Here is a 17,063-nt window from a genome sequence, read left to right as displayed (position 1 = left end):
TATCAACTTCACTCTTTGCATCACTTTTGCTCATTAGAAACGTATTTTCTAATGAAAATTCTACTTTTTTCTCTTCATATTTTGCCTTTATTACCGTGAATTGACATCTAGTTTTTTTTACCCGCTTTCACTGCTTTTTCAATATTCTTTGACAATTTTTATCATATCATATCATATATATGTTTTGGCTGGACTTTGTTGTTGTCGTGTTTGGATGTTATTCCATCATATAACATTTTTTTCATTGTATTTTTTAATTAAAATGCGGTTATTAAAATATATTATTCTCATGAAATTTTGCATTTTTTTTTTTATTTAAAAAAAATGTGTTTTTATTTTTCTTGTAAATTTAGGTCTTAATTTTTCTTAATGTTCCTAGATGCTCTGATGGGCTTGGCAAACCACTGGAGAAAGGATGCGTTTATTTCCCAGGAATTGGTAGGGGTGCCCACCATTGGGGGACGGCTCATTTGGTGAAAAATAATTGGCTCTTAGCGGGGATTTTTTTATTTTTATTTCTTTCAATTTCTCGAGTTGAAGGTTCCATTTTCCTCCAGGTTTCAGGGTGGTCCCATATTGTTTGTCATTCTTACGATGCGGTGCGGGTCAAAGCAACTGCAGTCAATTGATAAGTTACCATGCACGGTCTACAAAGGTTCCAAAGGTTCCACTTCCTGTCTCTGTAACCATCTTTCACCCGCCATTGTCAGTAAAAAGACAGATTTTCACTAAAAAACCATGTGAAATGTAAGAAGTGTCTGTGGATTGTGCTTTAGCAAACCCAGCGCGGCTGTGACATCACAGCACTCTGCACCTTTTCTCTCTGTAGCAGACGCTTTACGCTCCACGCCACCCTTGGCGGCGGGTCCGGGAGCCGGGCGGACTCCTGGCGGTCCACCTGGCCGGCCGGGACGTCCTGTCGGAAGAGCTTCATGCCCCTGCCGGCTTCTGTCAGCAGTAATGTCAGCATAAATAGCCATTGGCTCAGCCTGGGGGGGCACGGAGCCCTGACCCATGGCTCGCTTCCGGGTCGGCGGCCCCCTCCCCACCCCTTCCCCCAGGTCCTGGCGGCGTTCAGTCGATGCGGTTGCCACAGATGGTGAAGCGGTCTATCTCCAGCAGGTCCTTTTTGGGCGTTCTACGCGCCAGCACGTCCTCGTCCAGGCCCGTGTCCATGTTGACGATTTTGACGATATCGTCCTCGTCCTCGTCAGGGGTGGTGAGGAAAATGTCCGAGTCGCTCTTGGGGAGCGTGGCCGGGGCGGGGACTTCCGGCACGTGTGCCGGTTGGGGGCTGACCGACGCCAGCGGGATTCCTCCTTTGTCTGTGCCGGCGTCTGGGGGGGGGGGTCGGGGGTTCATCGTTTAGGAACAAAATAGATTAATTTCTCCTTTTTTCAAAAAAAATCATTAAAAATGAGTTTAGAGTTTTTATAGTTTTTTTCCCTGTCTTGGAATAATAATAATAATAAATAATAAAATGACTATTGGTAATTAATGGCGGGAGCTTGTCAGTGTGTGTGCGTGAGTGCGCTACCTGTCTGGGGCGCGGCCTGGGGCGCTTTGCTGCGATTGGCCCTGGAGTTGACGCGACTGGAGACGGCGGAGGGCGGAGGGTGGAAGAGCTTCTCCTCCATGTGGGCCTCTTTGACGAAGACGCAGGAGGTGCCGAGCAGGACGATGCTGTTGAGCACCTTGAGGGTGATCAGCCTGCTCCAACGACAACGAGTCAAGCAAGGATTCTCCATTTCTATTGAAATTTGAAAAAGTGCAAGCGAGCGGCCTGCCTTCCATTTACCCAAAGTAGAAGAGCAGCACACACATGAAGGAGAGCGAGCCCTGGATCTTCACGGAGCTGCTCACCACTCGGATCAGCTGGGGAGAAGACACACATGACAGGAAATACATCACGCCATCATGTCGAGTCCGGATGACGACGATACCAACCAGGAGCGCTAGGGGAAGAGGAATGAAGCCCATTCTTCTGGAGACAGAGTCGCTGTAGTCTGTGTAGGCCTGCACACACACACACACACACACACACACACATTAATACACACATTAATACACACATTAATACACACATTAAGACACATCAGCGGTCTACGTGCTGACGTTTGTGGTGTACATTTTTCTGTCGACTGCTGACGAGGTCGAAGGCGAGGCTGGCTCGGTACTCCCCGTACACCTGAGGCGTGAAAGACACAAAGGGGAACACATCACATCTCGGCTTTTTCATGCAGCACTCGTGCAGCACTCGTGCAGCACTCGTGCAGCACTCGTGCAGCGCCAGACAGTGACGCAGCTGTCTTTATAGTCAGTGCTCTTTGACAAAACAATGGCTGTATCCGCTCCTTTTCAGCACAAATGTCTGGCTGTACACTGACTACTCTAACATGTTATTTCTATCGTGTTATCATGGAGTCTATAGCAACATAGTAGCGTGGTGATACCATGTAGTGTACATGTATATTGATAGCGCATAGTGATACCATGTAGTGTACATGTATATTGATAGCGCATAGTGATACCATGTAGTGTACATGTATATTGATAGCGCATAGTGATACCATGTAGTGTACATGTATATTGATAGCGCATAGTGATACCATGTAGTGTACATGTATATTGATAGAGCATAGTGATACCATGTAGTGTACATGTATATTGATAGCGCATAGTGATACCATGTAGTGTACATGTATATTGATAGCGCATAGTGATACCATGTAGTGTACATGTATATTGATAGCGCATAGTGATACCATGTAGTGTACATGTATATTGATAGCGCATAGTGATACCATGTAGTGTACATGTATATTGATAGCGCATAGTGATACCATGTAGTGTACATGTATATTGATAGCGCATAGTGATACCATGTAGTGTACATGTATATTGATAGCGCATAGTGATACCATGTAGTGTACATGTATATTGATAGCGCATAGTGATACCATGTAGTGTACATGTATAACAATACCAGACACCCCCGCAGGATGTTTGACGCTGCCATTGTTCCCCGGGTGTCCAAGGCAAAGACCGCCACGCCACGGCCAGACAGACCAAAGGTACTCACATCGGCGCTGATGTCGTTGAATTTGGTGATGAACGCGTGCTTGACCACGTCCACCGCCACCTCGGAGGCCATCACCATGGCGACGTCGGGAAATAGCACCCACAGGTGGTCTGAGAAGGAAGAGAAACGTAGAAGATCAAACGAGTCCCTCCTGTGGGAACGCCACCCCCGTCACGCTTGGTTGGGAACCATTGCTTTGTACACAGGGAACAGGGAACAGGAAAGCCCCCCCCCCTCCCCCAAAAAAAAGTTGGAAGTGTGGATGAAGATGACTGATTGACAGGCGCACCCCAACACCTGTGTGCTTATTGTGTATGTTTAGTTCAGAAACACAGCGGGGGTCGCCCGTGGATGTGGATTTGTGTAGGTTGCCATAGTTACCCGGGTTCCAGGAGAACTGCTCCATGTTTCTGAGGCAGACGATGAGCAGGAGGATGTAGTTGGTGAACCTCTCTTTTATGTCTGTGGGAACAAACAAACGCCATCCTGGCTTAACCTACTTAGCACATGCGGCATGCGTGTGTCACGTGCTCCTTTGCTCAGGTCCAAAACCACAATGGCCCTTCAAACATGGCTACCGAGGCTTCTCCTGAAGTAGAAGTAGTAGTAGTAGTAGTAGTAGTGAGTAGTAATAGTTGATGGTGTTCTACATCTCAAATATGTCATAACTGTTTAGGCTAATATACCATATATGGCTACATTTGGTACTAAAGTACTACTAATACTACTACTTCTGCTTTTCACAAAAAGCTGATATTTACTGCTGATTATTAAAGAACACAAAAAGGTAAAAACAAACTTTCTTCCTGATGAGAGACGATAATCTAATCTTTCTTTCGGCATGCAGCATGTCAAAATAGCCCTAGACCACAATAATCCGTGTGCCTTGAAAAATCAGTCCATATCATCGGAAGCAGACGCCAGTGGAGGCGATGTCTTTTGAAAATGTAATACTGAAAATTCACTTATCACGGTCGGGCCTGGAGACAATTAGCCGTGATAGATGAGGGACGGTCTCGCTCACCGCTGTTTGACATCTGGAAAAGGTTGTTCCTCTCAAACTTCTTGAACACGCTTCCTTTGATCTCCACAAACTGGAAGGAGACAAAAAGGGAGATGCCAGGATAAAGGTGAACGGTCTTGGTTAGCTTCCACGGTGTGGGATTAGTAAATAGTTCCAGGAAGAGACGGGAAGGCATCAGAGGGAAAAGGACGTAATACACAAGAAATTCCATCCATCCATTTTCTCTCCTGCTTATCCTCACTAGGGTGGGGGTATGCTGGAGCCTATCCCAGCTGACTTGGGGCGGGAGGCCCATGAAAACTATGAGCAGGGCAGCACACAGACATGTGCTATGCTAATATGATTTGTCATTTCAAGTTGTCATTTTTGAAACTTAGGTAGGGGAAGAGGTCACAATCCCCCCCGCCAATGTACGTGTGTATATCTCGCCGATAAGTAGTACTCACGTTGTTGGACATCATGATGGTGAGGAGAGACTTGTTGTGGGAGTTGAAGGCCACGTTGAGCGTGGTGGCCTGGACCATGATGAGGATGGCGTGGAGAACTGCAAGGGAGCACGTTAAGAGGAAAAGAAAATCCACCATCTTGGAAAGAAATGCTGACCTAAAACCACATGATGGACGAGACGATGGCACGTTTAGGGTCAGATACGGCCCTGGTGGTTGTCACCATGATGGGAAGGATAAAAAACGGTTGGAGGCGGGGCTACCAGTGAGTGGATACGCAGACAGAAGGCTAGCCGTTAGCAGGTAAGCTAGCAAGCGCGAATAGGGCCTCTTGCTGGGGTGTTTGATGGAAGTAAATGTATAGGGTGGGGCGGTGCAGGGCAGGGTGGGGCGCGCTCGCAGACGATGTCGCTCGCTGCATCACAGGGGAGGTGTAGCCTTTCGGCGGATGCTGGGGGTGTTTGGCGGATGGTGCGTGTGCGTCTACAGTATAGGGTAGGGCGGCTAATGTGGCTCACACAGGTACACTACACTAGCGTACCATCTGGTGGTTCAAATGTGAATTACATCTACCATGACAATCATTCTAATGAAAAAAATATGGATAATATCGATGATCGCCAATACTTTGTAGGCCAGTTACGATTTGCTGTGGTGACAGGCGTACTGCAGCTGAGCCAATGGAATGAAGGCGGTTCTGCGTAAGGATACAGACGTAGAGCACGGCCATGAGAAAGTGGGGGATGACGCCTATGTGCGCCCTCTTCTTCTCTTTGGGTTCCGTGGCCGTCCAGTACAGCGCGTCCAGGATGTCCTGGCCAAAAGATGAGAAGAGGCGGTCCGCTACCTGATAAAAAAAAAGAGTCATAAGAAGAGATAGACAATGAGGAGGAGGTTCACAGGTGACCAATCACAGCGTACCTCCAGCATGTTGTAGATGATGTAGAGCTTGATGACCGACTGGCCCCGGATGAGGTGGTACATCATGGCGTAGTCCACGTAGCTCATCATGGAGTAACACAGCACCATGATGAAGCCCTTCAGGACGTCGCAGACCTGTGCCGGCTGGAGCAGGCGGGTGCCTCTAAAAACACAATAAAATGAAGGGGGGCTGAGTGGCGCTCAGGTTGCAAAGACAAACGTTCTTTGATATCACCGAAGGAACTACTTTGAGAATCACATAACGATATCTACTTTCACTCATGGGTGCCATATTTTGGCCCATTGGCAAGGACCTACCCGAGGCCGCAGCACGGCAGCGTGATGAGCTGCAGCAGGGCCAGCAGCACCCGGAGGGGCAACAGAGTGAAGACGTAGAGAAAGGCATCCAGACACAGGAAGAAGCCGAAGGTCATCAACTAAGGGGACAGAGAAAGCGCAGGACAAATGTTTACGTGTGACACGTCTATGGCTGACCGCCCGTGTGATTGCGTCACCTTCTCCAGCTCCTTGGGGATGCGTAAGCAGGTGTACACTCGCTCCCGACGCTCCGTATATTTGGCCTCGTTGTGCTCCAGGAAGTAACCCCTGGTCAGCTCCGTAGTTACAAACCTGACCAGGGACAAATCTGCAGGGACCAAACAGTAGAACAGTTAGGACCACCATTGTCATCTGGGAAACTCGCATATTTTGGCCTTATTTCCCGCCACGATGCCTTTTTCATACTTTCCCATTTTTAACGCTGCTTGGTCTTCTTCTCGAAGAATAGAATATCTCTTAATTCCCCTTTTTTCACAACATTGCCTTACCGTACATATCTAGTGAACGGACACTCCTGATAAAAATGATAAATCATTGAAAAATGCACATTGTGTGATCCTTGAAAATGCAAAATGTTGGTGAAAATGTGGATTGAATATGAATTAGTGTCAGGAATTCACACCGTCGTCATCCCTGGATGGCAAAGGCAAAAAGCTTCCTCTCTTCTAAAAGGTGGGACGGTTGAGCTGCATAAGCGAGGCCTCTGGCAGCGCCATTGCTGCTGAGCTTGGATGCAATACCGCACTCATTTCAAACGGCCTTTCAACCATCAGAAAAGGCTATTCTGATGGCAGACGGCTATGTGGAGATGTTGCGGTGGGGCATTCCTCATGACTGAAGGCTCGCATCTGTGTGGACCTCAACGATTGGCCTTTAAACCCTTCCCAAAGGACTTCTTCCAGGAGAATAATCTCACTCTTTTAAACCCAATGGAGAACATTTAGGGATTGGAGGCAAGGAAGGATGGACATCAGCTCCAGAGTGGAGGCCCTCCGTGAAGCAACATTCCCACCAGCCTCCTGGAAACACTGGCATCAAACATCCCCATCAAAGAACGGCACAGCTACTCCTTTCTCGCTACTTTTTCCAGCATTGCATTTTTGTTTTAGGTGGTTAGGGTTCAGGGTTTAGGGTTTCCCCTCTATGGTCCTAGTGGTCCGGCCTATTTCATTTCATGCTTTTTTGCAAAAAAGTGCTTACTCAAAAAATGTTTAGTCTCACTCTAGTTTCTTCTTTTTGCATTTTGAAGCTCCACATAGAACCTCCTGCCAAAACGAACAGTACACAACGAATAAAAAAATGGTAAAATACTGTAGTAGTATACTATGATGAGGTGGACGAGTGCATTTGCCCATTGTTGACATAAGGGAGCATATTGTGGACATAAGGGAGCATATTGTGGACATAAGGGAGCATATTGTTGACATACTAGTTCATGCAAGTGTACCCAAGCAGCCATGCTCTGCTGTACTGTCGGTAAGAGGATGCTAACAGTCAAGAACGGCACCAGCTCCTCCAAGGAACCCGCTACCCGAGCTCTACCGTGCGGTTTCCTTCAGGAGCATCTCACTGGACCACCCCCGATAAACATATCCTAATCCCGGACAACAGCCCCTCGGCCGGCTTGCTAGCTGTCAAAGCGGGGAAGGGGAAGGGGGAAGGCTAGGGGGAAGGCTCCAGCCGCTAGCCGGACCGGCGGTCTCACCTGACAAGTTGCCGTTCTTTGCTTTGCTGTGGCCGCCGCTTTTGCTCCCCTTGCCCCCCTCGATTGTCGGTGACTTCCAGGCGGAGCGCTCCCTACCCTCCTTCTCCGTATCCTCCCCCAGACTCGTCGACTGCGAGTCCGCCATCTTTGACCGAAGGGGTTTCTGAGCCGCTGCCAGGCAGCGTGCGTCGCTGCGTGACGTCATGACGTCCGTAGTGGCTCAGCGGGGTCACCAGGGGTCGCCAGGAACTCTTGAAACTCTTGAGTTTTACTAACTTTTATCAAATGTTTTGAAATAGATCATCTAATATTTAGTTTTCTACAAATGCTAGCTTAGATAGCAGGACAGTTTATTGGAAACAATAATAATGTATGCTTTTATGCCAATTGATGTCATTTGTATTATTATATAAAATATATATAATACATTTATATTATTATATTTTTTTTTATTTATTACATATTTTTACAACATGAAATGTCCAATCAAGTTTGTGTCATGTGTCATGCTGACAGAAATTAAGCATGCTGCTATGGTTTTAATAAGGTCAGCAGTTATATGATGCACTTGGAAAGGTTATTTATTGATTTATAGCCTTCGTACGGATGCTGGGCTGAAAAAGAGGACCAGAATCAGGCAGGAAGGCAGGCAGGCAGGCAGGATTGAGTTTCTCCCAGAAAGGGATCCCTTTGACCGCCATAGATTCGGTTTCTCCTCGCCAATGACTCACAGAAGCGACGCCTCTGACTGGGATCAGCACGACGGCCATTCCCGTTCTAATTTAACTCCCACAGTAAACTCATGGTGGTGGACGGGGGCTGTGCGAGGTCGCTCCCCGGCGTCGTGATCCCTCTCCCGGGGAGACATGGCTTCGTCGTGGTAGGATGCCTTCGCTGTGGAAACGGATAAGCTTCTCGGGCGCCTCGGTGCTGTGTGTCGGCTCCGTGGCCCTGCTGCTCGTGGCCCTGTCCACGGAGCGGTGGGCCACCGGAAGCATCTTGTGCAAAACCGGGGCCGAGCTCGTCAACGCGTCCAACCCCGAGTTGGATCTGTTCACCGGAGACGTGTACTATGGTCTGTTCCGGGGAGGGAAGACGAAGAGGTGTGGACTCGGAACCAGACGCTCCAAAATCCACAGTAAGTGTTAGCAAAGGTACAGTGGATGTGACCGCAGTCCTTGCCGGATCCAGGACACATTGGTCTTCTTGTATTTCAATATAATAAGTACTCGGAGGCATCAGACACCTGGAACAATTCTACTTTTTATTCTGACAAAGGCAACTTTCATAACCACCCCAGTGAGGATGGGTGGCATGGAAAGTGAATGCATCATCTTGTCATAAAGCAAACACTGCTTTACAGTACTGCCATCTAGTGGTCATCTTCAGGTACAGCATCTTAGAGCATGCAGAGCATTTGGTGCAGTCTTTGTTTTTACGTGAGCTCAGGGGCGCTTGATTTGCTCACCCTGGTGGCACAGTATGGGTAATCTCGCCTCGGTTATCGGTACTACTTTCGATGTTATCGGATTTATCAGTATGACGTCACAATTCACTTTCACATGATTATTTCTTCTGTTTCCTGAACACTGCACAGGCTTTATAGCATCGTTATTTCAATTCTTACTACATGTGCTTGTTGACGCTTGTTGATTGTGTTTTTGTGATGTGTGTTTTTCCGTGGTTGTTCATGCAGTCTTCCCAAAGCTCGTGCGCACGTTGAACGGTGGCCTTCACGTGATGGTCATCCTCTTCCTGCTGGCGGCCGTTTGCTTCGCGCTGGTCAGCCTGTCCTTCAGCATCTACAACGCACGCAGAGTCCCCTACCAGAGCATCAAGGGTCACAAGGGACTCTACCTCTGGAACGCCATCGCTGGTGAGCGACGCTCAACTCTTTGTTTGTTTGCAAGACAACATCCGTTCATTATCGGAATGGCCATCCTCCATATTTTCTCCCCGCAGCGCTGTTCGGCACCCTGGCAGTGCTCTGCTTCCTGGCGGCCATGAGGCACCACGAGCTCACAGAGCGCGTGGCCAACTACCAGGAAAACCTCTTTGTCCTGGTCGTCCTGGACGACAGCGTGGACTGGTCCTTCTGGCTGAGCGTCGCCAGCGTCGTGACGCACATCGCTGTCTGCGGAGTGGTGGCGATGAGTCGCATCAAGCTGCCTAAGCCGGAGGTCAAGATGCCAGAGGAGCCCACCATCTCAGCTCTGGACCTGCTCTACTGACCTTTATGATGGTGCCAGTGATGTGGTCGTTCTGATTTGTTGTCATAGATGCTGCCTACATTTCCCTCTGCAAGAATGCCAAGTACTTTAGATGAGGAATCATGACAAACACTGCTGGGATTGGCTGGCCACCAGTCCAGGGTGGACCTCGCCCCAAGACAGCTGGGATAGGCTCCAGCATGCCCGCGACCCTTGTGAGGATAAGCGGTAGAAAATTGATGGATGGATGGTTTGCGTTCGCGTCGCTGCTCACACTCAGGACTGGAGTCCACTGGCGGGCGGACCGAGACCCATCTGTCAGGAGGTTTGGGCTGCCTGTGGGTTCTGGTCTTGGTTGGGTGTACTGCATCCACACGTGATTAAACAAACCGTACGAGCAGAGCCAACGGACCTGAGTCTGTTATAACCGGAGCATAAATGGCCAGAGTGAAGTAGGGTTGCCAACTTCCTGAAAAAATCATGTTTTTTGTGGGAAACCAATTTTGTACTATTTGACACAAACTTGAGTGAATTTGCTGCATGGTTTAGAATGAGTTAGCTTAATAGTGCATTTGTGTCCAACCTCCACCACTATTAAAGATACTTTGACAAAAACAAAGGAAAGGACAGCTATTTTTATTTTTTTTGTGAGACCCCTTGGGGAAACCCCTTGGAGAGACCTCTTGGAGACACACCTTGGAGAGACCCCTTGGAGAAACCCCTTGGAGAAACCCCATGGAGAGACCCCTTGGGGAAACCCCTTGGGGAAACCCCTTGGAGAGACCTCTTGGAGAGACCCCTTGGAGACACACCTTGGAGAAACCCCATGGAGAGACCCCTTGGAGAGACCCCTTGGAGAGACCCCTTGGAGAGACCCCTTGGAGAGACCCCTTGGAGAGACCCCTTGGAGAGACCCCTTGGAGAGCCCTGTGATGGCGCCACTGTCATAAGGCTGGACGAGTGGACACTTCCACAGACAACTAGTGTTTTGAGGACAAGACATTAGTGGAATAAGAATGACACCAATAGGTTCCAGCATACATCCTCGGTCCTAGTGAGGATAAGCGGTATAGAAAACGGATGGATGGACAATGACACCAATGACATTTAGCTTCCCTGCGGGACAACAACCTTCCCAGGTAGGCGTCAGGGAAGCACCACTTTTTTTCTGTTAAATTTACGACTTAATTTTTTATTGTAAATTGACATGATATATGTTGATGTTCTAACTACATACACAGTAGGTATAGAGACATTTGATTTTATCTTAATTAAGTCGTGTTTATATTATTTTGACGTAAATAATAAAATGTAAACAAAAGTAGTAGAGGTAGTCGCTAGTGGATGACGTCACAAGCAAGCGCCTCGCAGCTGGCTCCATGCTGCTGCTGTGACAACACTTGTCGACGACCTTTAACACTTTTGAGTTGCCGTCATTTGTACTTTGCTCCTCCATGATCTCCAGGTAACCATGTTACTTCTGCGGAGAGCCGTCTTTGCTGTGGTGAGGACGAAGTCCTGTCGCTCATTTTGTTCCTCAGAAAGTCTCCAGATGGACAGAAAAGTGAGTCGTAGGAGCGAACATATAAGCTAGCATGCACATTAGCATTAGCATTTCAGCCTCTGGATGCTTTGCGGTTGCTCTGCCCAAGCTAAATCGTGTTTGTTTCTATGTAGGGTTTGGTGCTGGGAGTGTTCCAGAAGAAGGGGAAGGAGGGCAGCCTTCAACTGACGGAGGCCGCAGCAGGTTTTGACCGCCAAGTGTCTGGGAAACTCTCCGAACTGCTCAAAATGTTTGTTAATGTATTCTCTTTCCTAATCATACATCGACTCTTTAAATGATCAGAAGAATGCATAAAATACTTAAATACATTTATGTAAGTAGAAAGGGATTGAAGTTGTGTTTCCCTGTACAGTGGTGCTTTGGTTAACGCAATTGACCCGCACTTAAATCAAAATGTACTCTAACCAAAGCAAAATTACCCATAGAAAGTAATGTAGTAACTTCAATTAATCAGTTCCAGACACCCAAAAATGTTAACATGGATAACACGATCTTCTGTTGCCACAGTTCCGGACCGGCTCTCCGGAAGGGCAAAAGCAGAGTCTTCTACGGAATCCACAAGGTAAGAAAATAGTAGCGTTAGAAGAAAGCCAGACTTCCAGACTCATGGCGTGTTCGCCAGGACTTCCCGTGCGTGGCTGTGGTGGGTCTGGATGACATCACAGCAGGCGTCTGCGGGGCGGAGAACTGGGACACCGCCAAGGAGAACATCCGCCAAGCCGTGTCGGGTAAGACGCTGTGCTTGTCTCACGTTGAGGATATGACGCTAACGTTTGCGACACGGTTGACGGATGCTCTTCGGTCTTTTCAGCCGGCTGTCAGGCGCTGCAGGAACTGGAGGTGACGAGTGTGGAGGTGGATGGCTGTGGCCACGCCCAGTCGGCAGCAGAGGGCGCCCTCCTGGGCTTGTTTCAGTACGACCAGCTGAAGTCCAAGAAGAAGTCCAAAGTGAGCGTGCAACCTCATGAAAGGTAGATCTGCTGTAAAATAGAATTAGGACACCTTCACCACCATCCTGACTCAAATAGTTTTCTCAACTGCAGAGAGTACCATGCGTCTGTCAGAGGGAATGCATGTACTGGGGCTGGTGGTGGGGGTTTATTTGTAGAAATACTAATAATTATTATATTAATATATACTTCCTTGTTTAACCTGAATGCCTTCAATGATTTGCTGCGATATTGGATTCAATCTTACAATATTTACATCGTGATAGGGAATACACTTTTTACCTTCATTAGAGTCCTGTAGACATGAAATAACACCCCTACAGTCACTCCTATTATTCATTGGCTTAAAAAACAAAAAAATGACCACTTTTTTCACTCTTACCATGCAGTGTTAAGGGAATGTCACGTCAGCCAATGTCTTGTGTGTGTGTGTGATTGAACTTAGTGCTGACTCGACAGCGTGGGCGAAAGGAGTCCTGTATGCAGAAGGTCAAAACCTGGCCCGCCTCCTCATGGAAGCGCCAGCCAATCACATCACACCCACTGCTTTTGCCAACACCATCCAAGAGAAGTTAGCGCAGCATGGCGACCGGGTCGTAGTGCACAAGAGGTTTGTTTATTGCTGATTTATGACTGAGATTACAGTTGCTAGGCAGATTACAGCAGCCCCATTGGCCAATAGAAACCTGCCCAGTAGGCTGTATAAACGACTGAACTGGAAAAGGCACCAAGTTCCATACCCCCCCCCACACATTGTGATTTACAGCATAAATATTTGTCCCACATTTTATCTACGTATTTAGATTCCTAGTGAAGTGTTTATGTGTCGACCCATGAAAATAGTAAAACTGCTAGCATTCGAACATTACACCTAGCATAATAGTGGCTACCTATGAAATGGATAAAAATGCTACTATGCTAATGTTAGTATGCTAACACCTAGCATGATAGTGTTACGTGTTCATACAAGTGTCTACACAGGAAAGAGCTAAAAATGCTAGTATTCTGGTGCTACCACCTAGCATGCTAGCACAATATACAGGGAAGGCTTTCCCATTTCCCACAATTCCTGAAGATTTCAACCAAATCCACTCAGAACTTTTGAAGTTATCAAAACACAACCTCAGCGCTGCACTTGGCAGAGGTCATGAAGCCTCATTTAACCACGCATCATTTCGCAATACAATCACAGCTCTGTATTAAATATGACAAAATATTACAAATATGAAATATGCATACTGGATGGTAAGAAAAAGAGCCCACACCCTACTGATGCACACGTTCAGATCCCAGGCATGGATAGAAGAGCAAGGCATGGGAGCGTTCCTCAGTGTGTCCAAGGGCTCAGAGGAGCCCCCCGTCTTCCTGGAGCTGCATTACAACGGGTCCCCCGACAGCAAGCAGGCCCCGCTGCTCCTCGTGGGCAAGGGAATCACCTTCGACAGGTAAGCGCGGCACAGCACACGCGTGTTTGCACCGTTTGCATACATTTTCTCTCTGCAGCGGTGGCATTTCTCTCAAGCCTTCCGCCTCCATGGATATGATGCGGGCCGACATGGGCGGAGCCGCCACCGTGTGCGCGTCCGTCATCACGGCGGCGTCCCTCAAACTGCCGCTCAACATCATTGGTGGGCATCTTTATTGACAGGCGCCAGGCAGTATGAGTGATAGTTGATATTGTGTGTGACGCCCACCAGGTCTGGCCCCGCTGTGTGAGAACATGCCCAGCGGAAAGGCCACCAAACCGGGTGATGTGGTCACCGCCAAGAATGGAAAAACCATCCAGGTATGTGGACCCGGCATGCGTACATTTCCATTCCTGTTCCTCTGGTGATGATGTTCCGTGTGCAGGTTGACAACACGGATGCAGAGGGAAGACTGATCCTGGCTGACGCACTTTGCTACGCACACACCTTCAACCCCAGAGCTGTCGTCAACGTGGCCACATTGACAGGTGCAATGTTTACATGTCCTTACGGAGTCGGTGCTCGGACGTCGGCGCCATTCATTTCAAGCCTTTAGAATCATTTTTGTTCGACTCCAGTTTGCCGGCTACCCCGCTAGATTGCCGACCTCCACAGAAATAACGCTCCAGATGTCTGGTGTGATACATTGTAGTTGTCTGTGAGCATGCCTTAACTTGAAATGGGTCTCCAAGGTGCAATGGATGTTGCGCTGGGATCGGCAGCGACCGGAGTCTTCACCAACTCTGATTGGCTGTGGGAGGAGCTACACAAGGTCTGCGGTAGAAACAGACACGCACTTCCCCCGGCGCTTCCCGTGTGACACACAGACTGCGTGTGTGCAGGCTAGCGTGGTGACAGGCGACCGGGTGTGGCGGATGCCCCTGTTCCAGCACTACACCAAACAGGTGACCGACTGCCAGCTGGCAGACCTCAACAACATCGGCAAGTACAGCCGGTACGTATCTGGCCACCTCTGCGATGGGCGCGGCGGAGGAAGCTTTTAATTGTCAAACGAGTTCCCTTGCAGGTCCGGCGGAGCGTGCACGGCCGCCGCCTTCCTCAAGGAGTTTGTCACGTCCCCGCATTGGGCTCACCTGGACATCGCCGGGGTGATGAGTAACAAAGATGAAGTCCCCTATCTGAGGAAGGGCATGTCTGGAAGACCCACACGTACCCTGGTGGAGTTTGCAGCCGCCTTGGCTCATCAGGGATAAATCACCAAAACACGCAACATGGCCAATTGCCTGGCAACGTCGTGGCGACATCTTGGAAGAAAAAAAGAACATAATTCAAGCCGTTTATTCAGCACTGTATGAATGATGTAGTACTAATAAATTATTACAAACTGGGGTATTGTGATACAACAATTTTGTACAAAATGTGTATACAGTAGGGCTGATTAAAAAAGTCTAATTAATTCATCATTTGCAAGTACGTGAAATATAGCCTTTCCATTGTTTTAATGTATTTTAAGAACAAAAAGATAAACAGCAGGACACAATTCTGTATTAACATTATTTATTCTGCTCCAAATGAACTGTAAAGTAGATGTTTTTGACAGGCCTAGAATCCAGATGTTATTTTATTATGCTATACTGAAATGTAGTGTTTACTTTACATTGTTTACTTTGACGCCAAACCAGACTCCTTTACTGGTTCCTCTGCGCATGCGCATTCACCAGCCAGCAAGTTGGGACTGTACGAGTAATGGCGTCGTCCATGAGCGGGATGTTCCCGGGTCAACAACCGCCCACTGCACATCCCGTGGCCGGTGCGGGTGGACCGGGCCAACCCGGATTCCCCGGTACGGCGAACCGAAGCCAGGGAAGCAACACGCTGGTAGATGAACTGGAGGCGTCCTTCGAGGTGGGATGCTAATAGGCTAACTTGCCTTAGCCGCTTATGCTAGCTGTTATGAGCATGTCTGCCTTCAGGTGACGGTGAACGTCTCTATACTTATACCATTGTGGTTACATAGCATTTACTTTGTACATATTTAAAACGTCAGTTTTAAAAGTTGTAGGTTTGGGAACTTAGTAGTAGCAGTAGCGTAGTAGTAATAGCAGTAGCGTTGCTTTCAGGTGCAAGTCAGACTGTGGAAAATAAGCGATTCCGGTGTCCTCGTTTTTTTAATGTAAATTCTTCAAATGTCATGATGCAGTAGTATTACGTAATTGCATATATGACTCTATGAAAAACAGGCCGTCATTTTGATGTTTCATTTGCTCCACATTTAATATTGGAGGTGTACCTAATGACCAAGATGACGTCTTTTCCATACATTCGTTTTTCAGGCGTGTTTTGCATCGTTGGTCAGCCAAGACTACGTCAACGGCACCGACCAGGAGGAGATCCGAACCGGTCCGTGAACACCTCTGTTTGATATTCTTCTAAGACACTGATGTGCTTGCATTTAGCATAATAAGGTTTTGTGGGTGTGGCTTACAGGTGTGGACCAGTGCATCCAAAAGTTCCTGGACGTGGCCCGGCAAACCGAGTGCTTCTTCCTGCAGAAACGGCTTCAACTCTCTGTGCAGAAACCAGAGCAGGTGGTCAAAGAGGTACCAGCGACGTGATGACGGCCATTTGCCGCCGCCAGTTTTGGTGCGGCTCTTTTGTTCACGTGACCAAAAGCGTCACCTTTCTCTCTCCAGGATGTGTCGGAGCTACGCAACGAGCTGCAGAGGAAGGAGATGCTGGTTCAGAAGCACCTGTCCAAGCTGCACCACTGGCAACAAGTGCTGGAGGACGTGAGCGGACAGCATCGCAAGCCCGCAGACCTCCCGCCTCCCGGACCGCTGGCCTTCCTGGAGCAGGCGTCGGCTAGTTTGCCTCCCGCCCCTTTGAAGCCAAACTAAGCCAGCAGAAGGTGCGCTTCGCAGTTCATCTGGAGCAAAGAACTCTGTTGACGTGGAGTTCGGGATTCGGGAGTCTTCTTGCCAGCCAAATGAGTGAGTGAATGGGAGCTTTAAAAAACCCAAAACTGGACACCTACTTTGCAATGTGCAACACCCCCACCTGCAGGACGGGAGTGGAACTGTAACCTGCACATGATTTAAGCCATCAAGTGATTCAGATGGAACTCTACTGTTTGAAGGACTATTAAAACCATGCTGAATATTTGGAAAATATTGTGATCCTTACACTGCTTTGTACCACACCTGCTGTTTTGTAGTTAATGTACATAGAGTATTTCTTAGTTGGTGGGAGTGGGGTTGGATGGAGGCCATCGATTTGCTGTGGCGACCCCTGAAGGGAAAAGCCAAAGGAGAGAAGAAGAGTATTTCTTAGCTGTGTTTTGACTGTAAAGGCAAGTTTTCAAATCCAATTCCAAATCTGGAGGTTTTAGTGGCCAT

At 48.2% G+C, this 17,063-nt stretch overlaps 4 protein-coding genes across 4 annotated transcripts; 3 read left to right on the top strand and 1 right to left on the bottom strand.

Moving 5' to 3' along the window:
* Positions 1-360: 360 nt before the first annotated feature.
* Positions 361-7,737, bottom strand: tapt1b (transmembrane anterior posterior transformation 1b). Its single transcript, XM_058074535.2, has 14 exons — positions 7,518-7,737; positions 5,989-6,119; positions 5,792-5,910; positions 5,474-5,636; positions 5,264-5,399; positions 4,553-4,650; positions 4,107-4,176; positions 3,464-3,544; positions 3,083-3,192; positions 2,129-2,188; positions 1,948-2,016; positions 1,799-1,875; positions 1,538-1,710; positions 361-1,337 (listed from the first exon to the last, which is right to left on the bottom strand). The coding sequence occupies exons 1-14, from the start codon at positions 7,720-7,722 to the stop codon at positions 1,075-1,077; spliced, it is 1,755 nt and encodes a 584-aa protein (XP_057930518.2). The 5' UTR covers positions 7,723-7,737; the 3' UTR covers positions 361-1,074.
* Positions 7,738-8,151: 414 nt separating this feature from the next.
* On the top strand, positions 8,152-10,351 carry clrn2 (clarin 2). Its single transcript, XM_058074537.2, has 3 exons — positions 8,152-8,655; positions 9,214-9,393; positions 9,480-10,351. The coding sequence occupies exons 1-3, from the start codon at positions 8,403-8,405 to the stop codon at positions 9,746-9,748; spliced, it is 702 nt and encodes a 233-aa protein (XP_057930520.2). The 5' UTR covers positions 8,152-8,402; the 3' UTR covers positions 9,749-10,351.
* Positions 10,352-11,091: 740 nt separating this feature from the next.
* On the top strand, positions 11,092-15,111 carry lap3 (leucine aminopeptidase 3). Its single transcript, XM_058074536.2, has 13 exons — positions 11,092-11,291; positions 11,405-11,520; positions 11,799-11,853; positions 11,914-12,019; positions 12,103-12,262; positions 12,687-12,851; positions 13,528-13,686; positions 13,745-13,869; positions 13,939-14,027; positions 14,093-14,195; positions 14,400-14,479; positions 14,550-14,662; positions 14,735-15,111. The coding sequence occupies exons 1-13, from the start codon at positions 11,199-11,201 to the stop codon at positions 14,919-14,921; spliced, it is 1,551 nt and encodes a 516-aa protein (XP_057930519.2). The 5' UTR covers positions 11,092-11,198; the 3' UTR covers positions 14,922-15,111.
* Positions 15,112-15,265: 154 nt separating this feature from the next.
* Positions 15,266-16,833, top strand: med28 (mediator complex subunit 28). The gene is made up of 4 exons (XM_058087362.2): positions 15,266-15,573; positions 16,002-16,068; positions 16,156-16,268; positions 16,362-16,833. The coding sequence occupies exons 1-4, from the start codon at positions 15,415-15,417 to the stop codon at positions 16,563-16,565; spliced, it is 543 nt and encodes a 180-aa protein (XP_057943345.1). The 5' UTR covers positions 15,266-15,414; the 3' UTR covers positions 16,566-16,833.
* The last annotated feature ends 230 nt before the right edge of the window (positions 16,834-17,063 follow it).

The sequence above is a fragment of the Doryrhamphus excisus genome, linkage group LG9 (assembly GCF_037039965.1).
Source record: "Doryrhamphus excisus strain RoL-2023G ecotype Guam linkage group LG9, RoL_Dexc_Guam_v1.1, whole genome shotgun sequence".
Lineage (NCBI taxonomy): Eukaryota > Metazoa > Chordata > Actinopteri > Syngnathiformes > Syngnathidae > Doryrhamphus > Doryrhamphus excisus.
This window is presented reverse-complemented; position numbering and strand designations above follow the sequence as displayed.

Coding starts and splice junctions, on each gene's coding strand:
- tapt1b (XM_058074535.2), bottom strand. CDS start 7,722: ATGACGTCACGCAGCGACGCACGCTGCCTGGCAGCGGCTCAGAAACCC. Junction 5,911..5,988: donor TCCCCAAGGAGCTGGAGAAG/GTGACGCAATCA, acceptor CTGTCCCCTTAG/TTGATGACCTTCGGCTTCTT. Junction 3,193..3,463: donor GCAGTTCTCCTGGAACCCGG/GTAACTATGGCA, acceptor CTTCCTTCTCAG/ACCACCTGTGGGTGCTATTT.
- clrn2 (XM_058074537.2), top strand. CDS start 8,403: ATGCCTTCGCTGTGGAAACGGATAAGCTTCTCGGGCGCCTCGGTGCTG. Junction 8,656..9,213: donor CAGACGCTCCAAAATCCACA/GTAAGTGTTAGC, acceptor TTGTTCATGCAG/TCTTCCCAAAGCTCGTGCGC. Junction 9,394..9,479: donor CCTCTGGAACGCCATCGCTG/GTGAGCGACGCT, acceptor TTCTCCCCGCAG/CGCTGTTCGGCACCCTGGCA.
- lap3 (XM_058074536.2), top strand. CDS start 11,199: ATGTTACTTCTGCGGAGAGCCGTCTTTGCTGTGGTGAGGACGAAGTCC. Junction 11,292..11,404: donor GTCTCCAGATGGACAGAAAA/GTGAGTCGTAGG, acceptor GTTTCTATGTAG/GGTTTGGTGCTGGGAGTGTT. Junction 14,480..14,549: donor TGTGGGAGGAGCTACACAAG/GTCTGCGGTAGA, acceptor GCGTGTGTGCAG/GCTAGCGTGGTGACAGGCGA.
- med28 (XM_058087362.2), top strand. CDS start 15,415: ATGGCGTCGTCCATGAGCGGGATGTTCCCGGGTCAACAACCGCCCACT. Junction 15,574..16,001: donor AACTGGAGGCGTCCTTCGAG/GTGGGATGCTAA, acceptor TTCGTTTTTCAG/GCGTGTTTTGCATCGTTGGT. Junction 16,269..16,361: donor CAGAGCAGGTGGTCAAAGAG/GTACCAGCGACG, acceptor TTCTCTCTCCAG/GATGTGTCGGAGCTACGCAA.